The sequence below is a fragment of the Crocuta crocuta genome, unplaced genomic scaffold (assembly GCF_008692635.1).
Source record: "Crocuta crocuta isolate KB4526 unplaced genomic scaffold, BGI_CrCroc_1.0 scaffold160, whole genome shotgun sequence".
In the NCBI taxonomy this organism is placed as follows: domain Eukaryota; kingdom Metazoa; phylum Chordata; class Mammalia; order Carnivora; family Hyaenidae; genus Crocuta; species Crocuta crocuta.
This window is the reverse complement of record NW_027527591.1, coordinates 1,816,544-1,836,087: the sequence shown is the minus strand read 5'-3', so window position 1 is coordinate 1,836,087 and position 19,544 is coordinate 1,816,544. Positions and strand designations below refer to the sequence as shown.

The 19,544-nt window shown below is 33.5% G+C and overlaps 1 protein-coding gene across 1 annotated transcript in view; it reads right to left on the bottom strand.

Moving 5' to 3' along the window:
• The window catches only part of ERBB4 (erb-b2 receptor tyrosine kinase 4), an 830,995-nt gene that overhangs the window by 203,186 nt on the left and 608,265 nt on the right, over positions 1-19,544 (bottom strand). Inside the window, exon 17 of the mRNA XM_077770965.1 lies at positions 1,219-1,351. Within this exon, the coding sequence (XP_077627091.1) occupies positions 1,219-1,351 (133 nt within the window). The remainder of the gene's footprint in view (positions 1-1,218; positions 1,352-19,544) is intronic.

Below are 19,544 nucleotides of genomic sequence, written 5' to 3'. Positions count from 1 at the left end.
AGAATTCTATCTGCCTACATCATCCTAGCTAAACTGAAAATAAGCACAGCACATGTGTTGTGTCCAAACTTGTATTGATGCGCAGGGTTGAAAAATGATGAAGTTGATATATTTGCAAACATCCAGCTCAAGTAAGAGTTACTACTATTTTTTCTCATGTATGTAATTGACTACCTATCTTATGCTTAAATATCTCTATCGATGAGACAAACCATTTGAAGTTTAGATAGACAACTCCAATTAGAAATTCTTTCCTCTGGGTAACTGGAGGCACTTGAACATTTCACATGATGAGAGAGCTAAAATTTTATTCACTATAAGTTTGCAAAATTTATAAATGAATATTCTCATTTCTGTCAGTGTTAAGAGAAAAAGTCAGACTGTCACACTGACAATGAGCAAGAAAACAGACCCAGGGAAGGCTAGAACAGAATTGCTCTGAGTTTTTCAGACAGCCAGGGATGTGTGTATCAGGAGAAAGAAGATGCAAGTTGAGAAGGATCTGGAAATGCATAGTTTTCTGCAATTGTTTTTCCCCTGTAACCTGTACAGTGAAAACTACCATCTTGTATGCTAGAGAACTCAGTGTGGCAATGTAAAAGAAATTATAATAATTTGTGGGTATTTTGAATTTTCACAACAACTAACATGCATAATATTAAATGATTCCCATAAACTGTGTGGTAAGGTCTGTGTGATTACAATACTAAGCTTTATCCTGTAAGCTCAGCTTTTTACTGCTGGGAGAGTGGGAACAGTGGCTATCAATTTAATGACCCTAATTAAAGCATAAATTGCTTGCCTTTCTGGCTTTATTTTCAACCAGAAAAATTCTCTCCAACATTTTTCTAGTTCTGCTGTTGAGATATCCTCCACCCAGATATTTTCTAGTTCTGCTACTGTAATATCCTAGAACTTGCCTCTGGAATTCCTCTCCCAAAAGAAACAGATATGTCTTTTCAATAAGATCTGTTGTTCAAAAAGATAATAGCTTTGCCCCTTGGTATTTGTCCTTTTTAAGCCATGAAACTGCCTTGACTACTTCTCCTATATACTCTGACTTTTCATCAACTTTGTATATAATATACTATGAACTCTAAGCCCTTGGCAGGAAACTGAACAGCATTTCACTTGGATTAAAAAAACTGAGTATCATCTAAACCTTCTAAAACTAATGAAAAGCCCTAAACACATGCAGAGAGGAAATAAACACCTCACCTCTGTTTCCAGAAATCTTCTCAGGGCTCTTTTCTTTTTGATGCTCTTCCTTCTAACATAAACTGCAAATGTTAGACCTACGATGACCAGGATGAAGAGTCCACCAATGACCCCGGCTGCAATTAGAGGAGTTCTGCCAATCAGAAGAGAACAGGAAAATAACAAATCAGAGGAGAGACAAGACAGAGGAAGAAAAAGAGTGGTTGTGCGATACATTATCCACACACCACAAATCTAGTCAGTTAGAAGAAATACAAAAAAAAATGCATTAAAGCTGTCACAAAATTTTTCTCATGATAAAAACTATTCCCGTTTTTTGTTTTGCTTTGTTTTTTAAATAATAAACCATGCACAGACANCAACATGCCACTTGACAAAATAAAAACAAAAATAATAAAAATAAAAATAAAAATAATATATATACATATATTATAAAAATAAAAATAAAAATAATATATATACATATATAAACATATATATACAAACATATATATGTATATATATATATTACACTTAGTAACAGTATGAAGAACATATGCCAAAATATTGATATATAAGAATTTTAAATTGTTTTAATTTTACTTGTATCTATAAATAAATAGAAATATATTTTAATAATATTGTTGTGGTATATAATGATATTTTCAACATTTTCTCTAAAGCAGACTTTCTCAACAGTGGCACTATTGACATTTTGGGCTGGATACTTATTTGTAGCAGGGGACTGTCTCATGCATTTTAGAATGTTTATCAATATCCTTGGCCTCCATCCACTAGAGGACAGTAGCACCCACATTCTTGAGTCATGACAGTTTCTCTAGATACTGTCAAATGTCTGCCCAAATCACTGCCTCTTGAGAACCACTGCTCTACAGCAAAAATGAGTGGTCTGGAGATATATGAACCACACAGTTCTGGAGCATGATGGTACTGATAAGAGAGATGTATTAAAAAAGTGCTGTTTCAAACTCTGGTAGGCAACTTTGGTAGGATATAGAGCAGGGAAAAATAAAGAATTGAGTCAGATGGGTTTTCAAAGTTATAAGGACAGAAGTAAGTATTATTATCAAAAAAGTGTGCCTAAGCATCATATACACACAGTAAAGGTCTACACTTTAAGTATTGCATTAAAAGGTATAAATAGGAAGATGAAATTAGAAAGAGTTAGAAGAGATTTTTCTTTTTAAATTGTTTCTTTAATATATTATTAGCTAAGATATAATTTTGAAAGTGATCACTTATTGTTTTCTAATGTAAATTTTTTTCCTTGCTTGAAAAGTAATATTTATGATCTTAACTTCTTGTTCTAGAGTAGAGTAGTATCTATGAGCTTTCTGTGGTCAGAGCCCTGAAATATATTAATTTTATATGTCATAGTAAATAGCCCAGAGTAAAAACATATAGGTATTACCTAATGCATATGTGACCAAGAAGCTGTGATAGATACTCCCTGAATGTCCATGCTTTCCATAGTAAAGTATTTTATACCTTATATTCCTATTTTCAGAAGAATCTACTCTATACAGCTACATTCTTTTAGGAAAAAAAAACAACAACTACTTGCTGTTGCAAAATAAACTTTTGCTCAAAGACACATCAGAAATAATGATAGCAGATGATGCTAAATAAATTTTTAAAATTTTAAAGAGCTCTTTAAAAAATCTGTGTAACTTCTATAAATGAGGCCATGTCTTTTAAAGATTATGACTGTCATATTGCTGTATAAAACTACAGAAAAACTTTAAGAAGTATTTCATCCTAAAGGTTGTTTCCTGACAGCTGAAAGTACTATAGCATACTGAAATGTTGCTATAATTCAACTAGATTTTCCTAAATGAATTTTATAAAGATATAAAAATCTATGCTGAGAAAATTAAACTGTAGTATGGACACAAACTCATCATTGTGATGTGTTTTGGCATGTGTAAGATCATATTTTTGAGCATGGCAGTTAAATATATATCTCAGAAAACATTTTAAGATCTCAGTCCAAGGCATAATTTCTAGCTCAAGTGTTTCACATATCCCTGAAAAAGCCATTACTACACAAAGGGTTGTATTTTTGTTTCTTCTGTCCAATATTTTTATTGCAAAGTATTTATGTATGACTGGCAATAGTGCTCAACATTTTGTTAATTGTAGATTTGACCTAAACTCTAAATTTCTTCTACTTATCAATTCTGCAAAAGAATAAGTGGCATGAATTTATGAAAATAGATGTCAATGTCACTGTAAATTAACATAAAATGTTTTATTTTGTTGTTTTCCATTTTAAGAAGAATCATTTCTTTTTTTTTAATTTTTTTTTAATGTTTTATTTATTTATAGAGGAGAGAGAGAGAGACAGCGTGAGCAGGGGAGGGTCAGAGAGAGAGGGAGTCACAGACCGAAACAGGCTCCAGGCTCTGAGCTGGCAGTCAGCACAGAGCCCGACGCGGGGCTCGAACCCGCAGACCGCGAGATCATGACCTAAGCGAAAGTCGGACGCTTAACCGACTAAGCCACCCAGGCGCCCCGAATCATTTCTTTTTTAAGTTTATTTATTTTGAGAGAGAAAGTGCAACTAGGGGAGGGGAACAGAGAGGGAGAGATAGAGAACCCCAATTAAGCTCTAAACTTTCAGCACGGAGCCTGCAGGGCTCAATCTCACCATCAGAAATCAAGAGTCTGACACTTAATACACTAAACCACCCAGGTGGCCCAAGAAGAATCACTTAGTAGAACAAAATAAGACCTCTGCTTCCATTCTTTTCATCTAATTTGGATGGATATTAATTGCGTGTCATTACTACTTAGCTTGGTCATGGCAATAAACACAAAACACTCAAATACACAATAGACAATAATTTCTATGTATTTCTTATTAGCATTTACATTTAATATTCTCACAGTAGTTCCTTGGTTGATTTGCCTTTCTTTACCTTTTTTTTCTTTCTTACCACTCTGCAGGAAAGGCAGAGGTAAAAACTTGAAGAAGGACTAGTTCCTATACCTTAAAATCTTACATAGATATTTTGTTGGACATTTTAGGTAGTCAAATCCTTCATATTTTAGAAGTTACTCTTGAAAAATAAATCATAAACCACAAGTAAGCAACTGTTCAAACTGAGAAGGGGGGAATATTCTTTAAGACAACTTGCATGTTCTCTTTGGTAAGTGACTAGGGAAAAAAAAAAGATACTGTTTTGATTATAAAGACTTACTAGTCATAACAACAAGATGTGAAATGCAATCCTGGAGTGAACCTTAGTTTTGGCAACAATTTCTATAGACAGTTTTTAGTAAACTTGAGAAGTTTGATTATGGATTGATTAGGTAGTAGATAAGATATAAAATGTTTAGCCATGAAAAGATATAGGCCAGAAATTTTATAAGATCGGGTTATAAATTTGTTCTGCAAACAAGTAGAACTTAAATTAATCCATTCACGTGTGTGTGTGTGTGTGTGTGTGTGTGTGTGTGTAAAAAGTCTAGAGTGATATCCAATGAGACACTAAACTGTTCTTGTCTTTGGATAGTATGATTATAGTGCTTTTATTTTGTATTTTTACTAATGGGATTTTTAAATTTTATACAACGTATTTTTCTTTGGATATACAAGTTTGTTAAATTTAACAAAAATACAGAGAAATGAAAATTGTCTAAAAGTTTAATTTCATAATAATGGGCTTGTTTTTTTTCCTTTACTGTTTACTTTGTATTTTTTTAAATTAAGACTTGATTTTGCTATCCCCTGTCCACTTTTACAATGTAAGTTCTGCACATAATACCATTCATTATTGTTTAATGTGTCTGAAACATTTCCCACTCACTATGTTCTGAATAATTAACATTATGTTTCACAAGACAAAGCTAATTTGTAAAGTTAATATTATTTACATATTTCCTACTCCCTCCAATTCTGATGAACCCTAGATATTTGTAGGTATAGGATAGATGCCCATTTTTCCCTAAGATTTAATGCTTCAACTCTTTATGAGAACCCTTTGGATAAAGAGGATATAGCTACATAAGTTGCTTTAATTGCTGTATATCCTTTCTAGGTATAAGGCTGGCTATTACCAACTAAGCCATATTTCTGAAAGACAGTGCTTTCTTTCACATGTGAGTCAAAGCAGCATCTTAAAAGGTGGAGATATGACACTATGCACAAAATCATAAGGGTCACACGCCAAGGGATCCAAAATATTCTGCCATCCATTATCTGTAACATGAGTATTGTTTGTTGTCATTTGCGTGTATATTAAAAATTTATGGGACCCCTAAAGTATAAAAGGACACTTCAAGTGCCAACTGCAAGCTTAGATTAAAAGGATATAATTGGGGGCGTCTGGGTGGCTCAGTCAGTTAAGCTTCAGACTTTGGCTCAGGTCATGATCTCACAGTCCATGGGTTCAAGGCCCGCATTGGAGCTCTGACAGCTCAAAGCCTGGAGCCTGCTTTGAGTTTTGTGCATCTGTCTTTCTCTGACCCTCCCCTGCTCATGCTCTGTCTCTCTCTGTCTCTAAAAAATAAATAAATGTTAAAAAACTAATTAAAAAATAAATAAAAGGATGTAATCAAATGATAATTTACCTTATTTTGTGATTCGGAAATACTATAATGAAACAGACATTCCCCCACTACTAATAAAGACTAATATAATAAAGATTTTGAATCACAAATGAACTTGGCTCATTTATTTAAAGCATATAATTTGGCTTTCATAATTTCATTTAGAAGTTCAGAGACAACGTAGTGTATTATATTCTATTGCTTTGAATGCAATTATCTGTTTTATTTTTTTATTTTTATTTTTTTAATGTTTTTTTTTAAATTTTTTTTTATTTCTAGGAGAGAGAGAGACAGCGTGAGCAGGGGAGGGTCAGAGAGAGAGGGGGTCACAGACTGAAACAGGCTCCAGGCTCTGAGCTGGCTGTCAGCACAGTGCCCGACGCGGGGCTCGAACCCATGAATCGCGAGATCATGACCTAAGCGAAAGTCGGACGCTTAACCGACCAAGCCACCCAGGCGCCCCTGCAATTATCTGTTTTAAACAGTTATCTATAAAAGAGTAGTGCCTCCCAAAACTATATTATTCACATAATAAGATACATTCTTATAATTTATTGTTATATTTGAATCATGTTATTCCTCACTGGAGTATATAATATGTGAGAGAATATATGAAATTTGTTTTTATAAACATCCAAATATTTCTCCTTCATTGATCTGTTTCTTTCCAGATCAGGTCAGAAAAAAAATGTAGTAATATAATATAGTGAATATAATTTTTGATTAAAATTCAATGGCTCTAAAACTATTATATCATTTTTCATTTAATATCAAGGGTGGGCTATACTCCTAAAAATATACAGCAATATTGTTCTTTAAAACTGTAAACTTAGTTAATTTAGTTTGTAAATTTAGTTATTTTGACTAATATAGTCATTGTGAAGAATGCTAAATCTATAAGATTCTTTCATAGGTATTTCACCAAATAAAAGGATTTTACTTTTATGATATAGGCTTATTTTTCTTTTTTCTAGAATACAGAATAATTTTCAATATAGATAAGGGAAAAAACCTAAAGTTCTATAAAACACTGATGGTACAATTTACAACCAACAATATGACTTTAAATCAGTGAGCTACACTTTGAAACTTCTACATTAAATTAAATGTTTTGGAGATGGGTCTCAAGATTCACTGGATCAGACTTAAGAGTGGGTTTACTATTTATGGGCACTACAAATTAAATAGAATTTTTAAAAATTTACATAGGAGATAAAAATAAACTAACAACAGGCTAGTCAGATAATTTTAACAAGGTATTTGTGTATAATAAATTTTAAATAAAATGGTAAAATAGTGTCTCTAACATTATTATATTTTGTTTATGTTTCAAATCTACATGCTTTTTCCTTAGAGTGGCATATTATGCTGGAAAGAGGTTTTACAGTCAGACCAGTCTGAGTTTTAGTTATGTGTCTGCCTGTTGTGAGTGTAGTTCTTCTGTCAAATAACTCAGCTTAAGTAGACATAAATATATTCTTCACTTATGGTAATAAAAAATAAACATGGCAGAGAACTATCTAGTCTTTCTTAGATTTCTGAGATCCAATGACTTTGCCTCTAGATTCTGCCAAATAAATAAAACTTAAAAATTAAATAAAATCATATGCCTCACTTTGGCCAGGACAATTTATATTTGTGCTGGTTTAAATATCAATAGTATCCCACTGATTCTCAAAAGCGGGCTTGTGTGAGTGGTAAATCAAATACTTAACTTTTTAAAAATTTTTTAATGTTTATTTCTTATTGAGACAGAGAGAAACAGAGCATGAGTGGGGAAGGGGCAGAGAGAGAGAGGGAGACACAGAATCCCAAGCAGGCTCCAGGCTCTGAGCTGTCAGCACAGAGCCGGATGAAGGGCTAGAACCCACAAACCACGAGATCACGACCTGAGTCATTCGACCTGAAGTCGAATGCTTAACTGACTGAGCCACACAGGCGCCCCTCAAATGCTTATCTTAACTGTAGCCCAATTTAGAGTAACTAGGGTACCTTAAAGTAACAAGTCTTTAGATATAACAGCTAACAAGTCTTTATATATAACACATATATAATGTGTGTGAGTGTAAACATTGTGTGTGTGTATACTAACACACATTCATATAAGAGGGTATTAACAGATTTACTTCTTAGGAAGGTAAATTAATTTTGCCTGTAGTAATCACATATGTAATTTAAATGGATGTTTCATAAATTAGGGTCAGATGTTATGATTCTCTGCAACCTTGTATTTTCCTTAAAACATATAATTAGGTAGCTTCAGCTATTTTCTTTTAAAAATATAATCATGTAATATTGACTATCATCCTGTACCCAGTCTTCCTTCTGAAAATCTTATAGTGGTCATCAGATAAAAGCGTGAGCCTGCCACGAACCAGAGGTTAAATGTATCCTCAGCAGTGTGCTCCATGTTTCCTAATTTGCTCTTGCTATAAGAAAAATATAGTTGATCAAAAGTATGCTGATTCCGGGGCGCCTGGGTGGCTTAGTCGGTTGAGCGTCCGACTTTAACTTAGGTCATGATCTCGCGGTTCGTGGGTTCGAGCCCCGCGTCGGGCTCTGTGCTGACTGCCAGCTCAGAGCCTGGAGCCTGTTTCAGTCTGTGACTCCCTCTCTCTCTGACCCTCCCCTGCTCACGCTGTCTCTCTCTCTCTCTCCTAGAAATAAATTAAAAACATTAAAAAAAAAAGTATGTTGATTCCTTAATTTAAAAAATGTTGACTCTTTATTGAAGGAAACTCTTAGAATCAGTTGCCAACTAAGATAAGGAATATAAGTGTGAAAATAACATTTTAAATATTTTATTACTTAGGTAAACAGCTTAAACATAGTAAAAGTTCTGCTCAAATAAGGGTAACATAAAATTTGACTGCCCTCAGGTATTCATGAGTTTTATAGCATACAGAATGTCACTAACAATTCACTTCATTTTCAATGGGAAACAATCTAATAGAAATGGAAATATTAAAGACAGTTTATCCTGATAGAAAACATTTCCTTTTGTAGAGGTAAATCAGAGATTTATTTGGTCCTTAAATTAAAAAAATAAATAAACTGATTAAAAACTTTTTGTTCTAATAATAGTTGTACATATATTTAATATACACTGTACATTTTCATAATAACTATACAATGTAGATCTTATAAGCCTCATATAAAATATGAAGAAACAGACTCAGAAAACGAGAGACACCTAGATAAGATCAAATATAACAGTAATGCTAACATTTTACATCTTGTGCTCTGAAGTCCATTAATTTTTCAGCTATATTATGTTGTCTCATTTTCCAAAGTTGATTCATTAGAAGTGTTTTTTAAGGCAGATATACAATTCATCAGATTCTCCTTCAATATCTCTTTGAAAGTAGATAATTGAAAATGTATATAAATTTACCTAAGGGTTAAGAGACTCTTGATTTTATATTTAGTTATATCTTACTATTGTAATTTTGATGGACTATCATTTTATCTGCATTGTTATGTTCATTGTGAGTTCTGTTTATTAAATCCTTTATGTCTTTACTGAAATTTATAAGTGATATTATTTTTTACTTAACTTCATTTTATTTTCTCGTTGAGAAAACAGTTAAGAGGAGTTTTTGGCTTAAAAACACTGGATTTCCTTTAAGAAAGGCAAAGACCAGCCGTATCTATCATTCTAGTGTCTGTGCCTACAGCAGTGATACTCTGTGCAGTCTTCCCCAAAGAGGTTGAGATTTGAAACAGGAGACCTTGAAACACTAAGAAACATCGAAATTCCCCAGAAGGTATTTTAAGAGTTACTGCCTAGGGCAAGGAGAGCCACATTAAAAAAATTGTTTATCATGATAAGGAATTTAGTAGTTTTGTAATAGAGCAGATAATGGCACATAAACACAACTATAAAGGAAAGGGGGGAGGGTAGGCACCATTCTATGTATTCATATGTTAAGATTTTTCTTCACCTCAAAATCTCCATTCATTCTAAGACTGTAACTGCAGATACCTATGTTGCTAACAGAGATTATATTCTATTGCTAAATTGCATCTGTCTTTATCGATCAAAGCACTATGCAGTACATTTGTGTCAGTTTTATTGTGCACAATTACATAATACAGATTAAAAGAGTCTCATTTTGGGGTGCCTGGGTGTCTAAGTTGGTAAAGCCTCTGACTTTGGCTTAGGGCATGATCTCACAGTTAGTGAGTTTGAGGCCCAGATCAGGCTCTGTGCTGATAGACCAGAGCCTGGAGCCTTCTTCTGATTCTGTAGCTCCCTCTCTCTGCCTCTCCTCCACCTGCACTCTGTCTCTCTCCGTCCTCAAAAATAAACAAATGTTAAAAAAAATTTTAAAGCAGTCCCATTTTCAGAGAAGTTACAAACCAATTTTTTAAATTGTACTTATTTTGAGAGAGACAGAATGCAAGTGGGGGTGGAGAGGCACAAAGGATCCAAAATGGACTTGTGCTGAGCAGAGAGCCCGATGCAAGGTTCAACTCACAAGATCTGAAATCATGACCTGAGCCAAAGTCGACGCTTAAACAAGGGAGCCACCCAGGTGCCCCACAAACCATTTTTAAAGTAATGATTTGTCTTGTTCTCTTTATATAGAATTTTGTACATAAAGCATCTTAATAATAATTTACTATGTTTTTTTTTAGACATCCCAATTCTTGCCCTAGACCAAAACTCTTTAAAAAAAAACAAAAACAAAAAACAGAAAGAGGAAGTAAGAAAACGTCTTTCTTAAGACATATTACTCCTTTTAATTTAGATGAAATGTTTTCTACCTTTTTTGCCCTGCTGGCAGCCTTATTCCCCTCTGAGGGGATCTCCAAATATTCTCAGAGGAGTTGGCAGCCTTGAAAAGTTCTTAACATTTTGATGGAGTGAGATGGGAAAGATGTCAGGATTTGGGTTATCCATGTAGGGTCATTGAACATTTCCTGCATAATTAAATAACAAAGCTACTTTTACTAGGTGGTTTATGTGTGCTATGTCAAATAGTTCTTCCAACATAATGGATTATGTGTGATGAATCTGAGGTAGGTTACATGACTTGCCTAAGGTCGAAAGCATTCTGAGTGGATAGTCAGAATTTGAATCTTGGCATGTTTTGCTTCAAAGCTGTGTCTGTTTCCATTAACATATGATTATATGAGTTTATTACATCAATAGAACATAAGAGTGTTCAGAAATAAACCCATGCATATATGGCCCATTAATTTATAACAAAGGAGCCAAGAATATAAAATGGGGAAAGGGTAATCTTTTCAATAAATGATGTGGGAAAAAACTGGACAACTACATGCAAAGGAATGAAACTGGACCACTTTCTTACATCATACACAAAAAAAAAAAATAACTCTGGAATACAGACTTGAATGTAAGAGAACTGAAACCATAAAACTTCTAGAAAACAAAATGAAACAAAAACGGGTGTGAACTCCTTGACATAGGTCTTGACAATGATATTTTGGATTTGACACCAACAACAAAGGCAACAAAAGCAAAAATCACCAATGGACCTAGATCAAACTTAAAAGCTTCTGCACAGCAAAGGAAACCACAGGGGGAAAAATAAAAAGGCAACTTACTGAATGAGAGAAAATATATGCAAATCATAGCTGATAATGAGTTAATAACTAAAATGTGAAGAATTAATAAACTCAATTAAAAAAAAAAAAAACAAGTAAAAAACCAGAGGGGGATGCCTGGTGGCTCAGTTGGCTAAGCATCCAACTCTTGATTTTGGCTCAGGTCATGATTTCATGTTGTGAAACTGAACCAAATATCAGGCTCTGTGCTGGGCATGGAGTCTGCTCAAGATTCCCTCTCTCCCATTCCTTGTGCCCCACCGCCTACCCCACTTGTATGGTCAGTCTCTTTCTCTCAAAATAAAAATCACTTCCTTGTTTCTAAAAAGTAAATCAAGTGCTCCTGTTTAAAAAAATATAGGCAAAGAATCTAAATAGACTTTTTTCCAAGAAAAGATATAGACGAGGCCAATAGGAACATGAAAGATGTTCAACATCACTAATGATTAGGGAAATGCCAATTAAAACCACAGTGAGATATCATGTCACATCAGTTAGAATGACAATTATCAAAAAGACAAGAAATAACAAGTGTTGATGAGAATGTTGAAAAAAGACCATATAATAAAGTAATTTCACTTCTGTGTATTTATCCCCCCAAAATAAAAAAATTCAAAAATATATATGCACCTCTGTGTTTTTTGTAGCATCACTTACAGTAGCCAAGATACAGAAATATTGTAAGTGTCCATCAATAGATGAATGGATAAAGAAAATGTGGTATATATATATATACAATGGAATATTATTCAGCCATAAAAAAAAATGAAATCTTGCCATTTACAGCAACTGGATGGATCTTGAAAGAATTATGCAGAGTGAACTAAGAGAAAGACAAATACCACATAATCCCATTTATATGTGGATTCTAAAACTAAAACAAACAAAAAACACAAAACAAGCTTACAGATACAGAAAACAGATTGATAATTACCAGGGGCAGAAGGTTGGGGGAAGCAAAATGGGTAAAGGGTTAGGAGTCAAAGGTATAAACTTACAGTTATAAAATGTATAGATATGGGGATTAATGCACAGCATGATTACAGTTAATAATACTGTGCTGCATATTTGAAACTTGTCAAAAAGTAAATCTTAAAAGATCTCATTGCAAAAAGAAACAATTTAGTAACTATATATGGTTACTGATGTTAACTAGACCTATAGCAGTGATCATTTTGCAGTAATACAAATAACAAATCACTATGTTGTACACTGGAAATCAATATAATGCTTTGTATCAATTCTACCTCAAAAATGTTAAATGTTTAGAAAGAAATTATTTATAGAGTTTTTCTCCTTTTAAATAAGGAGTAATAGGCTTATAAAAGGTAATATTTTAAAACTTCACATATTGAAAAATAAAGGTGAAATCACACACACAAAATTGGTTAGAGAGATTGTTCTGGCAACGGGTTGTAAGGTAGATAAGAGTGAAAAATGAGATGTTTTCAAGACTAGTTAGATAACTATTTTAATAGTCCTCAGCAGTGTCAATGAAGGGCAGATAGGGAAGTATAGAGGACAAGACAGAAAAGTATCACAGCAGTAGATATAATAAAAAGTACAAATTCAGTAATCGTAAGAGACAAAGGAGGAGTCCCACACTTCGGTAGGTGGAAGGTTGATGATGGGAAAATCAGGAGAAGGACAACATTTGGAAGGGAGTAGTGTTGAGTTCTTCTGGTTCTATGGATTTGAGGTACTAAAGTTTATACAGGTGTATTGTCGTCACTTACACCTACTTTCAAATTATTGTATCGGAGAACCTAATACAATAGCATCCAACTCAATTTTGGCTCAGGACATGATCTCACAGTTCGTGAGATTGAGCCATGCATCAGGCTCTGCACTGTCAGCTTGGAGCCTGCGTGGGATACTCTCTCCCCCACTCTCTCTCTGCCCTTCCCCTGGCCGTGCTCTCACCTCAAATAAATAAATTAATTAAAAAAATTTCTGTATACACTTATTTCTCCTCTAATTTCAAGATATATATCTGTGTTGATTTTATTAATATCTTTATCTTTTTAACTAAAGACAGTCACAGATACCATAATGTCTTTTTCTTTGGATTTTTTCAGTAATTTATTTTCCCTGGGAATGCTAAACATGAAAAGGACAAAATGTATGATTCAATAATTTTTTTCTCTTTTCCTTTTTTTTTCTAGAGACTTATTTTATATTGTTTGATTTCTATCATGAAGGTGGATTCTGCTGTTTCAATCTAGTTTTATTTTTATATTTTTACTAACATTTTGAGACCAATAATTTGCAGGAATAAGAATGTTTAAAAATATTTAATGCATTTAAAACGTGCCTGCATGGCTCAGTTGGTTGAACGTCCTACTTCAGCTCAGGTCATGATCTCGCAGTCTATGGGTTCGAGCCCCACGTTGGACTCTGTGCTGATAGCATGAAGCCTGGAGGCTGCTTCAGTTCTGTCTCCCTCTCTCTGACCTTTCCCTGCTCATGTTCATCTTGTCTGTCTCTCTCTCTCAAAAATAAGTAAATATTTAAAAATGTTTAAAAATATTTAATGCATTAAAAAAACTGTTCATAATGTTGTGCATGAGCACGTTTGCCTTGGGTAACACAGGGTGGTGTCAGATGCCTTCGTAAGCTTATCTGTACATTTTTGTTATTTTGAGCACTACTGGCATTCCTTTTTAGAGAATTTAAAGTTTGGCATTAAAAATTTAAAATTTAAAGTTATTTAATTGAAAAATGTAGTTAAACATAACTATTCTGAATGAAGCCAGTTCATATTTTTAAAGATTCAGTAATGTTCATAAGAACAACCCTATGTTCCAGATATAAAGAACTAAGAGCTAATAAATGGCTTCAATCTTATTTCCATCTCTGTGACACAATTCATTCAATTTTGCTGTTATATTTACAAGAATATTTCTCCTTAGCACTCCGTGTCTCATTTATACATTCCCAAACTAAATGTGATTTCATTATTTATAATTATCCCTCTTGGATTTTTTTATTTCTAGGTAAATTATTAATATATTTATTTATTTCTGAGAGAGCGAGAGAGAGAGAGAGAGACAGCATGAGCAGGGGAGGTTCAGAGAGAGAGGGAGATACAGAATATGAAACAGGCCCCAAACTCTGAGCTGGCTGTCAGCACAGAGCCCGACCTGGGGCTTGAACCCACAGACCATGAGATCATGACCTGAGCTGAAGTCGGACGCTCAACCAACTGAGCCACCCAAGCACCCCTCTAGGTAAATTATAAGCCCCATAAGGTTAGTAACCATTATTTCTACTTTTTAAATTGCTCTATACCTTTTCATAACTTTCTCTAAAAATTCTCAATAATCATCACTAAATTAATCAAACAGCAAATGAAATATTTAGGTGATAATTTATTTAAGACAAATGCAATTACTCCACTTGATGAGACTTCTTAGTATTTGGGACAATTGTGAAAATAGCAAAATATGTTTTTTGCATTTATCTCCTAAATAGTTATCTGTAATCGTACATTTCACTTACAATCGCTTGATTCTTAAACTAATTGCCATCACATTTTTATTCTCTACCTCTCCATGAAATCAGCTCTTGTCAAAGTTGCCAATGGTTTCCTTATTGTTAAATCAGAGTCATTTCTTAGATCTAATCTTAAGCAATCACTTAGTAATGTTTCATATGAGTGTCACGTTCCCTTTCTTAACACTTGAATTCCATCACACCACTTTTCTCTAGTTTTTCTTGATCTGGCCAGTTCTTTCTAATCCTTTTTGCTTCTTCATCCTTACCTCTCTGACCTCTAAATGTGGAAGGGACCCAGGACTTAAATATTGGATTTCTTCTCTTCTCCACTTACACATTTACTTCCTATCTCTGATAATATCACCCATCTCTTTATTTATACAATGATAAGCAATTTTACATGTTCAGTCTAGACCCCTCCTTTGAATTCATATACAGTTGACCTTTGGACAGCGCAGGGGTTAGGGATGCTCATTTCCTCTGCACTGTCAAAAATCCACGTATAACTTTTGGCTCCCCACAAACTTGACTACTAATATCCTTCTGTCAACCAGAAGCCTTACCAATAACATAAACAGCCAATTAACACATATTTTTGTGTTATGTATTATATACTATATTCTTATACAGTGAGTTATAGAAAAGAAAAATGTTATTAAGAAAATCATAAGGAAGAGAGAATACATTTATAGTACTCTACTATTAAAAAATCCACATATAAGTGAATTTGCACAGTTCAAACTTGTGTTGTTCAAGGATCAACTGTGCATTCAATTGCCTGCTTGCCAATACCACTTATATATCTAATTTCTCAGCATTAGTAATTCCAAAATAAAGTTCGTTCCAACTCTCTCTTCCCCCCCCCCAAAAAAAAGCATTTCCTACTTCTCCCTTATTCTCTATTTTGGCAAATGGTAATTTTATCTTTCTATTTTCCTTCACATTCCACATATTCAAGCTAGCAAAAAGTTTACAAACACACAATCAGATTCTTGCTCTTTTACTACTCTTTTCTTCTTTCTATAAGTATAATCTATTGTTTTGAGGGCAAGATGGCGGAGAAATAAGGAGCTCCGTACTTGCACTCATTTCTTTTTAATCTATATCATTTAATTCTAACATATCCCATGGCATATACTGACTTCTGGTTTAATTTACCTTATTTAGGAGCTCTAAAATAAACTCCTTTTATTTATTAATAATAAATAAATAAACCCTTATTAATAAAATAAGGGTTTATTAACATGAGCAATGTATAACTTTCAAATAACTTTAGGAAGGGAAATAGCTATGTGTACATATTCAGAGCTGAAAGGTAACATAATGGCATTTTTATTTTTAAAAGTACAAATATGAGTTTTTTGAATGCTATAATTATGTCATAGACATCTTTATACTTCTTTAGAGGCTAGTTTATTATGTCTTAAAAAGAAGCACTAAATAAATGATTGTTACATGAATACATAACTAACTGAATAGCTTACTTACATATTTAGACACTTTTTATGGTAAATCAACTCTCTAAAAGAACACACATTTTCAACGTTTCAGAGCTTCTTATATATTTTTAAGCTTAAAATACACGATTTTAAAATATTTCCAATGAAAAGAAAATGGGAAGAGCTATTCATGTAATGTTCCTCTGATTGAAGCTGATACATGTTTAATATTTGCTTATTCCTGAGTTCAAAGTAGTTGGTAAAATGGCATTTTTTCCAAAAAATGGTAACACAAATCCTCAGACCAGTTGTTACTCTTGTTTGCTGGTTGCACCCCTCAATACTTTGCGTCAAAGCCCCTAGTTGACTAACCCTACTGTCATTCCTAACCCCTTGCTTCCCAACACCTTCTAATCTAATCATTTTTGGAAAGCTAAATAACTTTCTCATTCTCATTGCATCTTGGTGTGAATATAAAACAAATTTCTCTCCGATGGGAGGGAAGCAAAAGTAGACTAACGGAATTCTGAGATAGAAGAGGGGCAGTTGATGGAACCTGTCCCTCCATTTCCGTCTGAGGATGTCATGTTTAGAGCTGAGGCAGTCATCTTACAGCCAAAACAGAAAGATAGAACATGGCGTTGACTCTGGCCCTCATGTTACTGATCCATGTAGTCAATGATGACACCTCCTTCACTTCTAGACTTCTGTATTTTATTTATTTTTATTTATATTAGTTTGGTTATTATTATGATTTTGAAGACTTCTGTATTTTAAAGAATAGCAGAATAATTTAAAGAATAGTGTTAAAACCACTATTATCAGGCTTTGTTTTACTTGTAGTCAAGTGAGTTCCTAAATGAAAATAAGAACTATGCACAGATTTTCCAAGTTTTCTTTCTTTTCTTGCATTGAACTGTGAAAAGCATTATCCCAAGATAATCAAATTTTTAAAACCAAAGATGAAACAAATATCTTTTCCCTTTCCAAATAACAGTTAATAACTCTGATGTTTCTAGTATGTCTGCTTAATTAATCTAGCCTTTTAGTTATTCACTAGGCTGTACTTACATCAGTCTTGACTGACACTTTCAGGGGGTGTAGATTGTCCTATACTTTTACAAGTAAACACTAAGTAGAAGCTTGTAGAGCTTCCTCAAGAATGCAGTTTCTGAACTGTGTTATAATGAACAGCACAGCATGTTAATGTCCTCTGTTTCTAAGTAATGATAAAGTTAAAAAGTAGTAAAATGTTTTCCTAACTTACAAATAAATCTCAACTAAATATTATACTGGAAGGTCAACAAAGATAACATGAAGAATTAGAATTCTTCATTAGCATTTATTTGGCAAAACTCTAGTATCCAATTTTTATAATTTCTGGGTCCATAGTAGATTGGAAGTAATCTAAGGAGGAAAAATGAGAGGGTGAGGCTGTTTCTGCCTATCTCTTTGAAAATACTAAACAGAGGACTTGGAGNACAGATGAATGGATCAAGAAGATGTGGTTTATCTATACCATGGAATACTACATAGAATCAACCACTTTTATATTCTAAGGAAAGTTTTGTTGTGGCTGAGTTTACAGAAATACATTTTAAAGTATCTAATAACAATGGTTAGCAATATAACTCCTTTGTAAACTTATATAAATGCCCAATCCCTAATTAGAACACATTTCTAATTNATATATCTTTATATATATATCTTTATATATATATCTTTATATATATATATAAAACAATGAAATAATATAATAGAAAAACAATCTTACACTTACATTTTGCCTGTAATTTCTTTAACATGTACAAGAAATCACTATGACTGTGGTAAACAAACACATCTACATGAACCAGATTCTTTTCCTAGCTAGAATAGTAATTTTTTAAATGTGCTTAAACACATTTTAAACACATTTGTTACTGAAATTATGTATACTATTAACAGTAAGTCATATTTGATGCTATGTATTTCTTTGGACACCCTGGAGAGGCTATATCAAAATCTCTTTATTTTGTATATAGTCATTATGAAAATAATCTAAAAGTACTATGGATTAGACATATCAATTTTACATTTCCTGACTGACGCATTTCTATAAACTTTCTTCTTGGTCTTACTTTTTCAGACTAAATATCTTTATTTTTCCATTCGGGATACTACCTAGGCAAATGGCTTAACTTTACTTATAATCATGCCGGCCACGCTCAAGGAAAATTTCAGTTTTTCTTAGGGCAAGTATGGAGAACAAGAGATAGCAGTAAATAGTCACTAACTTCACTCTCTAACAGTGAGTTGGTTGTCAGAAAACATTATTATCTCCTCTTGAGTACATTTTGGGACCACTGAACATACTAGTACTTTAGCTATTGGCAAAATAGTTCAAAACAAACAAACAACAATCTAAAGAACACAACTGTAAATTTAAGATGGTATACAACAGGCACCAACTTATAAAATTCATGCCAGTTATTCATTATTATCAAGTAACAAGAGTAATTAAGGAGAGGAAGAACACAAGAGAGGGAGAAATAAGAGAGAGAGAGAGAGAGAAGAGAGAAGAGAGGCCCTTTGGAGCAATATGGTGAGTATTAAAAACAAGTTTATTATTATGAGTTACTAAGTTATTATTAAAGTTTTATATATTTATTATTTCAAAATTACATAGGATCAATGCTATCCCAATAAATTGTTAAAATATTAAAGATCTATCCATGTATATCTGTCCATCTAGGACTACCTAAAACCAATTAGGAAATCAACAAATTTTGAAAAAAGGTTAAACTTCCTTATCCACCAAGTCCTCTTTATAACATGATTGATGGCACCATAAAGAAAACAATAAACCTGGAGCACATGTGTGGTTCAGTCTGTTAAGTGTCTGACTTCTGCTCAAGTCATTATCTCATGGGTTAATGAGTTCAAGACCCACATCATGCTCTCTGCTGTTAGCATAGAGCTCACTTTGGATCCTGTCTCCTTCACTGTCTACCCCTCCCCTACATGTGTGTGCTTTCTCTCCCAAAAGTAAATAAACATTAGAAAGAAAGAAATACGAGGCACCTGGGTGGCTCAGTCATTAAGCATCAGACTTAGACTCAGGTCATGATCTCATGGTTGGTGAGTTCAAGCCCTGCATCTGGCTCTGAGCCGAAGCTTGGAGGCTGAAGCCTGCTTTGTATTCTCTCTCTCTCTCTCTCTCTCTGCCTTCCTCTGCTTGCTCTCTGTTTCTGTCTCTCTCTCTTTCAAAAATAAATG